The sequence below is a fragment of the Tursiops truncatus genome, chromosome 4, assembly GCF_011762595.2.
Source record: "Tursiops truncatus isolate mTurTru1 chromosome 4, mTurTru1.mat.Y, whole genome shotgun sequence".
NCBI classification, from domain to species: Eukaryota; Metazoa; Chordata; class Mammalia; order Artiodactyla; family Delphinidae; genus Tursiops; species Tursiops truncatus.
Genome location: NC_047037.1, coordinates 11,495,047 through 11,507,482, shown reverse-complemented (window position 1 = coordinate 11,507,482; position 12,436 = coordinate 11,495,047). Strand labels below are relative to the sequence as shown.

Below are 12,436 nucleotides of genomic sequence, written 5' to 3'. Positions count from 1 at the left end.
AAGAGATCATTTTACTTTCTTCTGCTTTTTTGAGAGCTTAAAAAAGAATAAGCCCTTCAACAACAAGGTTATGCATATTTAAGTTGCTATCATCTCTCCCTCTGCGTTTAACTGCCTCATGGTTTATTTTTGGCAAGGATTTCCTTTAAGGTTTGCTTTCCTCACCCTCTAACACAGGTCCGCACTGTCTGCTCAGTATACTGGGGAGTTTTGCTCTTGGAATAGAATTCTAGTACCAAGCAACATAATAAGAGACGAAACTGTGCTAAACAAAACACTGTAACTTAGTAAAAAGTCAAGGGGAGGGATAAATTAGGAGTTTGGGATTAACATATACACACTACTGTGTATAAAACAGGTAAACAACAAGGACCTAAAGGGAGGTCCTTGATCAATTATCCTTTCACAAGGATGGACAATGCAGCACTGAGGAGCAAGAACTGTGTTTGAGTTCTTAAAATAAAATAGCCCAGACTCCTTTTCATTGTGATATCTGAAATGCATTTGAAAAGTGCATAAAAGTAAATAAAATATAAAGGTACAGCTTAATTATTATGAAGTGAACATCTGTGTCATCACCGCCCAGGCCAAGAAATAGGACATGGCTGGTACCCAGACACAGCAGCTACCCCAATCACAAACAACTCCTCACTCCTCCCCTGGGAACACACTCCTGCTTTTATGATAATATTTCCTGGACTTAAAAAAAAAATACTTCACTACTTAATCATTCGTCCCTAGACACTATGGGTTAGTTTTGCCTCTTTTCAAACTTTTTATAAATGAAATCATACCATACGTACTTTTCTGTGTTTTGCTTTTTTTGGCCATTATTGTGTTTGTAAAATTTATCCCTGTTGTTATGTGTAGCTGTAGTTCATTCATTTTCACTACCTTAGAGCATTCTACTGAATTAAAATACCACGATATATTTATCTATGCTATTGCTGTGTAATTGATCTTCCATAATCTTTTTTTAAGGGCTATTAATCTGCAGTGCTATGTTCTTTTTGAAGTTCAATCACGTATCATTGCTGATGAAGCACAACTTTCCCCACCATTTCTAACACCTCTTGACACCTTTCAAACTGTCTAATGTGCAAAAGTGTAAACTGCAAAGCCAAGGAGCAACAACACCAAGGATACATAAGAGAAAAGGGAGTCATTCTTAATAGTAGCATCAAAAGTGAGCCTTCTGAACGCTCCTACACTGTTGATGGGAATGTAAATTGGTGCAGCCACTATGGAAAACTGCACGGAGGTTCCTCAAAAAACTAAAAATAGAGTTGCCATATGATTCTGCAATCCCACTCCTGGGCATATATTTGAAAATACTTTAATTCAAAAAGACACATGCACCCCAATGTTCACAGCAGTACTATTCACAATAACCAAGACATGGAAGCAACCTAAAAGCCCATCAACAGAGGAGTGGATAAAGAATATGTGGTATATTTATACACTGGAGTATTACTCAGCCATAAAAAATGAAATAATGCCATTTGCAGCAACATGGACGGACCCAGAGATTATCAGACCAAGTGAAGTAACTCAAAGACAAATATCATATGATATCACTTATACATGGAATCTAAGAAATGATACATATGAACTTATTTACAAAACAGAAATAGACTCAGACATAGAAAACAAACTTATACTACCAAAGGGGAAGGAGGGAAGGGATAAATTAAGAGTTTGGGATTAGCTTATACACACTACTATGTATAACATAGAGAAACAACAAGGTCCTACTATATAGTACAGGGAACTATATTCAGTATCCCATGAAAAACCATAATAGAAAAGAATATGAAGAGGAATGTGTATATATGTATAACTGAATCACTTTGCTGTATTGTAGAAATTAACACAACATTGTAAATTAATATTTCAATAAAATATATATTTTTAAAATTGTGAGCCCTTCTGATCTGGCTCCTACACCATAGAAGTCACACAAATGGCCCAAAGTAATTACATCAGTATCAAGCAAAGTTTGCAAACCCAACTACTCAATCTCAGCTCCACCTACACCAAATCAAAGCCCATTAGGTAAAAGCATGTCACAACTCAATGGCACCTTTAAGCCTTGTGGTCCTCGGATCCCTTGAGGTCCTGGAGTCTGTGAACATTTGCAAAACGTACAGCAGCAAGTCCTCTCTGCAATGTTTCCCTGGGAAAAAGAAAAAATGAGTGAGCAACTATGGTGAGGAACTTCATCACATAAGAACTGAATTGACATAAATCATAATTCACCACCTACAGCCTGTCCTCTCTCATTGGGTGAGGGGCTGCGGAGAATAAGAGGTGCTTTTTGACTTAACCCTGAAGAAAGAGCACCAGATCAGCAACTGCACTGGCGACATACCTTTTCCAAGGAAATGACCTCTATTTATAGAAGAGGCACTCACTACACAGATGGCCACAGGCCAAGTGTGCACAAGACTGGTTGGTTCCTAGTTAACAGCTTTTGTTTCCTTGGATTTCTGCAGCATAAACTGTTGGGGGCTTTTGATTTGATTAGGGGTTGGTTGGATTTTAGCTTCCTCTGCATTCATTTGGCGAGATGACAAGGGATGAAAGGGCATGGCGAAGCAAAGAACAATGCTCTGGGCTTTCACAATTTTTCATATGCTAAAGACCATGTAACTGAATTTAGGGCAAACAAGGGAATCTTTGGGAATACTCATCAGGATTCCAATTCCAATGTTCCCAGGGCATTTTGAATAATGTTTTTTTTTTTTCTTCAGCAACTCACCAGATACTGTGATAACATATTGCCCAATTCTTTCATTCCAATGGTCAGGTGAATCCTGTAATCAAATCCTTTTCCAAATTCAAAGCTGGAAAACTCATCATGAGAGGTTGAGTTTAGGGAAACCACCAGCAAAGCGTCAAGTCCTAGGCAGTAAATACAACAGATATAAAACCCCCGGAATTGTACACAAAAAAGAAGGAAAGCCCATCTTATTTCCATTCAGTGAACATGAATGAAAGAATCAAAAAGGGGTGAAAAATAAGAGAAAGGAGTGTTCTTGATACTGAAGAACCCAACAGCGCTTTGCCTGCATCTTCAGTACACACATGAGGCAATGGTTCCTGACCTCAGCATGAAATCTAAGAAATCTTACAGAAAAACACTAGCAGAAAACTGTGTTTGATTCCTCACCACCAATCTTAATGCAGTTCTGGGGCATTTGAAAGCAATTTTTTAAGAAAGGATATTGTTCATCTTCACAGTTCTTCTGAATTTTTTTTTAACGTGGTAGTTAGTAACTTTTTTAAATTTATTTTTTACACCATTTTTAAAAATTGAAGTATAGTTAGTTTACAATGTTGTGTTAGTTTCAGGGGCACAGCAGAGTCATTCAGTCATATATATATATATATATATAAAACAGAATATATATATTTTTTCCATTATAGGTTATTATAAGATATTGAATATAGTTCAATATCTGTGCTATACAGTAAGTCCTTGTTGTTCATCTATTTTATACATAGTTGTATGTATGTGTTAATATCAAACTCCTAATTTATCTCCCCCACCACTATCCCCTTTGATAACTACAAGTTTGTTTTCTATGTCTGTGAGTCTATTTGTGTTTTGTAAATAAGTACATTTGTACCATTTTTTTAGATTCCGCATAAAAGTGATATCATATGATATTTGTATTTCTCTGTCTGATCTCCTTCACTTAGTATGATAATCTCTAGGTCCATCCATGTTGCTGCAAATGGCATTATTTCATTCTTTTTTGTGGCTGAGTACTATTCCACTGCATATATATACCACATCTTCTTTATCCATTCATCTGTTGATGGGCATTTAGGTTGTTTCCATGTCTTGGCTATTGTAAATAGTGCTGCTATGAACTATGAATTTTTCTGAATGTAAATTAATTACATTAATTTGTAAATTAATTACAAAATTTGTAAATAGAATGTAAATAGCTCTCAAATCATCTCCACTGCCAAACACCCTGGCAGCTGGGTGGGCCCTGGAAGCTTGAGGAACGCCCAGGTGATTCCAGTCTCAACTGAACTCCTGGCCATACCCAGGAATTCATTTATTCATTTATTCACCCATTCACTCACTCATTAATTCATTCGCTGGTCCATTTACTCTTTCTCTCCTTTCATTAAACAAATATTTGCTTATTAGAAGCCTATTATGTATTAATCATTGTACCAGGGAGAGGGTCAGGATGCTACAAAAGTCTGAAGAAGAAGCTCCTAACTCGGTTTTGGAAGGTCACACAAGGTTTCTGCGAAGAACTGATGTCTAGACTGATCCTAAAGGATGAATGGAAGTTGGTCAACGGAAAGAACCAGAGAAGGGAGGTGGTGAGAAGAACTTGGGGGAAGCTGAGAGTGGGGAGAGTCCCAGGGAGAAGGAAAGAGGATATGCAAGGGTGGGGAGGGTGAGGTTGAAAAGGACATTGGAGGGAGAATGGAAAAAGTTCTGATGCTGGAACAGAGTGTGAGCAGCCAGGTAAAGCTGAGTGGGAAGTGGGGCCAGATCCTGTAAGGCCTCACAGGCCATATGAAGGAATTTGATATTCTAAGAACAGTGGGAATGTATAGTAGGGATTCAAGAAGGGAAGGTGACACAACCAGGACATTTATGGCCCCTGGGAGTTTCCATGGAAGCTGAACACTGGAAGCCACGAGGGCTACACCAAGGAAGCCTCCAATAACATGCCCCACCTGCCGGTCACCTGCCTGCCTCCTGTCTCTGTATGTGACTCTCCACTTCTGCACTTAGCTCCCAGCTCTTCTGAAACTATGACATGGACAGGGGAGGTATAGTGACAAGTGCTTTTCAAAATCCATGTTGCAATCTTTCCCATGGAAAATCAGACACAGTAGGAAGTGTCTTAGGTTCCCTAGAAGCAGAATCTGAGACAGGAATCTGTATGTAAGTGGCTTACAGAGGGAGAGCGAGAAGCAGGAAAGGGAAGGGGAGGTTGTGAGCAAGGATGTGTCTCAGTAAAGTCCTCACCTGGGTCTGATTCCTGAGGGTCCCTGGAGTGTAGGCTATACCAGAGTTGACCCACTTCAGGCAAGAGTGTTGGGTTTCTGTATCCCTCTGCAATAATTACCCCTGCTCTCATCCCTCAGGTGGGATGTGTAACCCCAACCCCCATTCCAAGCATCAGATCACTGTTGGGTTCAGTCAAAGGCACACATCTATAGAAGGTCACAGGTATAAGAACTTGGCTGTAGTGTTTGCAGCATTTGGGGGATAAGTGGGCAGCTGGTCAAGGGGGTCTGGGCAGGACACCAGCAGCAGTTGCTTCAAGTGGCCAGGCAAATCCCAAGTTCCAGAGCTCCCTAGTAGGTACAGACTTGTTCAGCAGATTCCATGCTTCATCATTTACTTTTTCAATTTCAACTTTACCTGCTTCTCTGAGCCTGTCCGATGTATCTTCAAGCATTATTTTGCTTTCACTCCCAAGACCATCTGAAAAGATGAGTAATACCTAGAGAAAGAGGAAAGCATAGAATGGGATGACATGAGAACAAAACATATAACTGGGAGGGAGAAACCAATACAAGAGCATGGAGATGGGAGCTAGAATGTGACACGGATACCTGTCCTCGGGATGCAGACGTATCGTTAAACGTGTCCCACATGGACTGCACGAACTGTGCATTCAGGTGAGTTGGCCCGTTGACGGTGACTTGCAGTAGGCTGTCAAATATTGTTTCCTGGTAGATTTGGAACTTGGTGGGGAAATTCTGGTCACTGTTCACCTTAAAGGCCATGCTCACCTGTACCTCTGTGCCTGCCCCGCAGCTCACACCCCTGAGGGAGGTAATGTCCTCTAAGATGCCTGGGAGGTATGATTCCAGCTGGGGGTGGCCATGGAATAATGGCTGCCCCATCAGGTGAGTGGAAATGTCGAAGCTGACCACTATGTCCAGAAAGCAGTCTGGAGACCAAGGGAAATAAGGCCAAATTAATGAGCAGACAGGAGCAAGGAAGGGCAGATGGGGCAGGAAAAGGGGAAGCAGTCATGGTCTAGGGCTGGAGGGTCTCTAGGACCCAAAAGTGTCCAAAAAGGAAAATACTGGCTGCTCAGTCAACATGTAGCACAGGTTCACCCTCACCCTCCCCGCCCTTGCATGTCCCATTCAAATGTTACATGTTTCAGTAACTGTTTGAAGTCTAATCATGGTTTAGTCTTATTCTCAGTGGCTGGCCTCGTGTGTGTGCGCACATGTGCATGCATATTTTCTTCTTTTAATGATGACATATTATGACTCATATAATTATAACATATTAAATATTTGAATTGTCCTTAGAGTTTATTTAATCCAGAGACCACCAACTCAGATGGTGGCAAAGGCCAGGAGGGTAATATCAACGAGTCAAGTGGGCAGGGAATGAGAAAATGAACGCAGAGCAATGACACATCTGTCCACCATTCAGTTCCAGCTGAGAGTAGGCATGTGGGAAATGGGGCTTAATGTGGTTACGTTGTCTGATTTTTCAAAAAGAAACCTGAAATCTGCATTTTAATGCAATATCTCCAGTTTGTAAAAGTTATCAATTAATTAAGAAGCTGTCAACACCAAATAGGACAACCCCAATTCAGCTACAAGTTGTCACTTGGTCACCCTGACCCTGTCCAGTTGCTCATTTTACACACGAGGAGATGGTCATGCATGGCGGTTGCTGCTGCTGAACCAGAGTGGGAACCCTGTTCTGATTCCAGTCCCGGGCTCCTCCACCACTGTCATCTGCCCCCAGTGAGCACCCCAATAGAGAGCTTGGAAAAACCAATGTGTTTTGTAAAAGAAGTCACTTCCATCATAACGAGTCTAGAAACAGAAGCTCTCTGGGGAATTTCTGCCTGTTGTGCAAATTCCACAAAATATTATCCTTCAATGTTGCTCTGTCCTCCCAACTCCCAGCACCAAGTGTACAGAACCTGAGTCCCACACAGCAACTCGCAGCTGGAGCTGAAGAATGACATCCTCATCAGGTGAGCCGTGGCTCTGCGTTCATTTTCTTCACTCCCTGCCCACTTTACTCACTTCCATGACCTACCTGGACTTTGTAGCCATCAGCATTGGTGAACTCTGGAAATTAAATGATCATTAATTAATGATCATTAATGATCATAAATTAAATTAATGATCATTAATTAATTAAATGATCATAAATTAAATTAAAAGATTCAAATCTTTACTATGTTATGATTATATGAATGCCATCATTAAAAGAAGAAAATGTACAGATGTGTGCTGACACATCTGACACAGATGGACAACACACACACACACACACACACACGCACACTGAATCCCTTACAAGATGGTTTAACAAAGTTAAAATAGGAAAATGTCCAGTCAGCAAATGTTTATTTTACTTACTTCCTGTGGGATGCAGGGCATTTCTCTAGGACTTCCAGAAGCAGAGAGGGTAGAAATAGGAGGCTGAGTTCCAGGTGTTAGAGGAGCATAACCACTGGATTACATTGGGGGGCAGGGCTGACCAGGGGACACAACCCAGGGCCTCCTCCAGCCTCTGCACCCTTTCCCCTGTCTCTGAGGGAGGCTGACCGATCTCAATTTCTGGAAACAGAGGAGATGTCTATTCTCACCGCACACGTGTTCTGCTGGACTCACCCACAGACACCTTGGGAAATGGACAACTGGGAAGCTGCAATCAAATAATAACAAAGAAAGAGCAAGGGCGCACTCACTGGTTTTCCCGCAGCTCTGGCAGATTTCACGGACCATTCTTTTTTTCACATCCACATTCTTTAGTTTATCAAAGTCTTTAAAAGTGATGATTTTTTCAGAATTGCCTGTTATCGACAAGAGCTCTTCCTTATAAACATTTCCTATGCCCAAAGCCAGAATGCAAATGCCATCTTCTCTCAGGGTCTTCACTGCCTCTGTCACATCATAGCGGGGACCCCCAGATGTGATAACCACCAAAGTCTGAGGGACACCAGCCTTCCTTCTCCCACCAGCGGATTGCTCAAACATAACGCTCACTTGTTTCAGTGCCAAGTCCATTCGCGGAGGCCCGTTGCTCTTCGTCGTAGTTTGAATTCGAGACTTCCACTGGGTTTTAGTCAGAGAGTTTTGCAACTCAATAATTTCTTGGTAGCGGCTCCCAAATTGTGCTATCCCAATTTTCATCCTTTGAGACTGAATGTCAAAATTATCAATTAAGTCTGACAAGAAAGTTGTCATGGTAACAAAGTCTGAATCAGATACCATGTCAGAGCCATCACAAAAGAAAATCACATCGGCTTCTTGAATGTTACAGACTGCAGTTGAAAAAATAAATCAGTTACTGTCCTTGTGAGTCATTCTAAATTTTCCCTTTGCTCAAATATTTAAATTGCTTTACTAAATCCTCACATTCATGGCAAATTGAGATAAGGTAACAGATGAGAGAACCACGATTGGCCCTCAAAGAGAAGAAAAAGTAGTGGGGAGGAGAAAGCTAATAGATTTTGTTTCAAATTTTAATTATTTACATGATTCATTTGAAAGGACACTGAACACTACTCTGAGAAAGAAAGTAAGACATTTGACTAGGTTGAATATATTCATTAAAAGGTCATTACGAAGGCTTGAAATCTCTTCAACATACCCATACTGGAATGTTCACCCAAGCCAAGTACCACTGTACTATTATTAGTAATCCTGTTACTATTAATGTTACCATTTTACATCTGTGTTGAAAGTTATCATTTAAAAAACCTGTTTAGCATATAATAATGGTTAATATTCATGACCACCTTGTGAGTAATTATTCTGTTTGTTAGGTAGAGAAATGGAATTCAGAGGTTAAGTAAGTTGCCTCAGAATACGCAATTACTATGCAGAGGCGCTGGTACCTAGGTCCCTTTTATCCTTAAATCCAGCACTTTTTTATATTACAAATTGTTTTAATAATATCATAACCCAAATATTAAAATTTCATGGACAAGTGTTAATAAACAGGGTACAGGGTCATCTCCCTGAAGTCCAGTGTGAAATGGTCCATAACGAAGGGATGATGCTCGGTTCCCTTCAAATGCAAAGGCTGGGATGGGGCAGCACTAAAGTGATCACTGAAGGTAACTGAGACGACGAAGCATGCATCACTGACTTCTACTGCCTGTTCTTCTTTCCCCCCTTTCTTTCACAGCTGTGCCTCCCTAATAAACTTCTTGCATCCCAAACTCCATCTCAGCATCTACCTCCAAAAAGACAGGTGTGGGAGATGAGAAGAAAGCAGGCCCCATATTCCTAGGAAAAGACTGTAGTCCTAGTAATGTACTAGATTTGGTGAGGACCCAGTGATAAACAAAAGCCCAAGCCTGCCCAAGGAGTTCGTAGTCTTGTGATGGGTACAGATAATGAAACAGCAAGTATGAGTTAAGTGCTACCACCAGGAGAAATAGAAGGTGCAGGAGTTGAGGGACACGGTGGGGACACTGCTGGGTGCTGGGTCAGGAAACTGGCAAACAAAGGCTGGATGTGACAGACAAGCTAGGTGCAGCCAAGGGAAGTGGCAGGCTTGTGGTGGGTGGAATGATGCGTGCAAAGAGGGAGGAATTTCAGGATGATGGGAAAGGCTATGAAATGGGGGGCAAGAGATGAGGTGGGAGATGTCAGCAGAGGCTAAGTGGATCTCAGAAGTTTAGAAACTGTAACCTGTGAGCAGATCAGTGATACAGCCCAGTGTGTATCAGAAAGATCACTCCGTGTTAAGGATGGTCTGGAAGGCAACAGGACAGATGGCAAGGGTGGGAGTCTAGGGAAGGACCAGACAGGTGCAAGAATTGAGCTGGCCCCACTCCCTTGGGAAAAGTCATGTTTTCTTAAATACCATTATTCAGTATCTGAAACCAAGAAGCTGAATTTATTGCTTACTTAAGTAAAGTAGAGCTGTGGAGGTCAGAAGTAGTTTCACCCAGCCTAGCAAATGCTGGTCCGACACAGGATATGGGGGGAGGTTTTGTTTGGGGTTGGACTATTTCATAGAGATGAGAGTGAGTTAACGTCAGTCATAGAAACATGATTTGTGTTGGATACAAAAGTAGGTTTCAAACTGGTAGAGAGGAAGGAAGGGAGGAGGAAAGGAAAAAGAGAAGGAAGTCAGAAGAAGGGAGGGAAGAGGAAAGAAGAAAGGAAGTTAGCTGGTTGACTGATGCATCTGCCATGTCGGGCGGCCTGGGCTAATATCTGGCCAGGATTCCAGCCTTCCAAGGAGGCACAGAGATCTCCTAGATGACTTGTCAATATCTGCTGCTTTGAGGTCAGGTGGCAAACCCTTTCCGCCCTCAGATGTGATGCCTCCAGCCCCTCCTGCCCTGGGGTATCTCATGGATAAGCTTTGACCCCTTCCCTCCTGGTTCCTAGCAGCCAGTCTCTATTACCCCATTCCTGGCCTTTATCCAGAAAAGTTCACTATACCACTTGGACTTCCAATGGCCCTACAGGATGTTGACAATCCCATTTAGAGGCCCATGGAACTTTGAAGACAAAAGTCTATCTGTTTAAACCATGAAACTCTCCACTTGAGTTTGACCTGAAACTGATACCGAGTAGTTGCACTTAGGGCCATTAAGCAAACAGGCAGCACAGGCAGCCGTGAAATGAGGAAAGGTGAATATTACCCTAAGAAGAGTCCTTTCTGCCAAGAAAAAGGAAACAGGGAGGCCAGATAGCAAGGACTGCTTCTGAAACCTTCTTGTATAATGTCTTCAATATGGTGACAAAGGACCTTTAGACTCTTGCTTAATCAATAATGCATTTCTTTCAGAGATGAGAAAACTGGTAGCCTGAGCAGAGAAATGTTCATCCTGTGACACCCAGGTAATGGGAAGCCAAGTTATCATATATTTTTTGTGTAAACTTGTATTGCTATCCCTGTAGAAACTTTAACAGCCCAACTTACCCTCTTGTGCATTGGTACACATACTATCTTGCAGAGGCAGGTAAATATCTTTCAGTTTGTTGAAATTACTGATGTGGATAGTATAGTTTTTATTCCCCGCCATAGTCTCCAGTTCTTCTTGGTCGGCCTTTCCTACACCCACTGCATAGATGATGATGCCTTTGGCTCTTAATTTTGAAGCCGCGTCACTGAGCTGATCTCGGTCATGGGATACCCCATCTGTGATGATGATCAGCATCTGCTTCACGTTTTGCTTGAGACGGCTGCCATGTTCCTCCATGAACAGGTTGTTTGCATGCTGCAGAGCCCTGGCAGTGAAGGTATTCCCTTTCGTGTCCCTGGGCCTCCTCAGATGCTCGATGATGGCTGCTCTGTTTGAGTACGTATTGAGGTAGAAGAGAACCTCAGGATGATCTGAGTATCTGAGCGCTCCAAACTGAACTCTGTCCGGGCCAACATCCGATTTCTTCACCAAATGGATAATGACATTGATCATGCTTTCTTGGTCTTGGGGCAGGATGCTGCCTGAATGGTCCAGCACAAACACAACGTCTAACTGTCTAATCCTTTTACAATCTGAAAGGAGAAGAGAGTAGGCATCACAAACTTCCTGCAGTGTGTTCTGCACAGACAGACTAGAAGGGAAGCAAACTACGTTTGCCACGTCCCTCCCACCTGCCAGATACTGCAGTTCACTTAGTTACTGTTGCCATTTTAAAGAGAAAGAAGCTGAGGGCTTAGAGATGTAGAACTTGCCCACATCATGATTCCAAGGACACTGGCACCCTTATCTATGTAACTCTGTGATCAGATTGGTGCTCTTCACGCCTCCCGACTCTATTCTGCTAAATTTCATCAGGTCATGCAACACCTTTTGCTAAGCAGGCTTTCAACTGGAAGGGAATGTCAGAAGGTAATTCAATGTAGTTCAGTGGTGAGACACGACCAATGTTTGCCAGACTGGCCTGTAGTTTTGAAAGGGTCAGGGGCTCAGTGGATAAACTAGGAGTTTCATCCTGCCCCTTCAGACTCCAGCTGTCTCCTCATCTTCTAGTAGATAAACTTTCCCGTGTGCACCATGCCTCTTTGAATTTACATGTATTCCTTCCCCTGACTTCTCAAATTGGAACCCAGAAAAGCCCATGTAGGGGGAGAGCTAAGTCTCCTGTCACCTCACCCCAGCCCCAAGCCCTCTTCCACATTAGAAGCCAAGCAACCACTCTGGCTCAGTCTCCAAAGTGTGAGCTTGTTTCCACTCTTTTCCTTCCCTAAGTAACTTAAGCACATGTTTCCTAAAGGTTCACCCTCCACCTGACTATCTTACCTCCAATCCTTATTTCTGGCAATGAACCCTCAAAATTTCAAGTCTCATCCACTGTGGATGAGCCCAGGCTACATCAGAAAAACAACCCAGTGTGATTTGGTGACTAGTCATAACTTGATAAATATTTATGAATTGATCTAATGTATAAATCAGCTAAAAGTTCACCTCATGCTATAGAGAAGGTCTCCACA

At 42.1% G+C, this 12,436-nt stretch overlaps 1 protein-coding gene across 1 annotated transcript in view; it reads right to left on the bottom strand.

Annotated features, from left to right (window-relative positions):
- The window catches only part of COL6A5 (collagen type VI alpha 5 chain), a 107,830-nt gene that overhangs the window by 75,268 nt on the left and 20,126 nt on the right, over positions 1-12,436 (bottom strand). Inside the window, exons 6-11 of the mRNA XM_033856330.1 lie at positions 10,922-11,497; positions 7,722-8,297; positions 5,602-5,942; positions 5,408-5,489; positions 2,762-2,904; positions 2,084-2,176 (exon numbers count right to left, since the gene is read on the bottom strand). Coding sequence (XP_033712221.1) covers positions 2,084-2,176; positions 2,762-2,904; positions 5,408-5,489; positions 5,602-5,942; positions 7,722-8,297; positions 10,922-11,497 — 1,811 coding nt within the window. The remainder of the gene's footprint in view (positions 1-2,083; positions 2,177-2,761; positions 2,905-5,407; positions 5,490-5,601; positions 5,943-7,721; positions 8,298-10,921; positions 11,498-12,436) is intronic.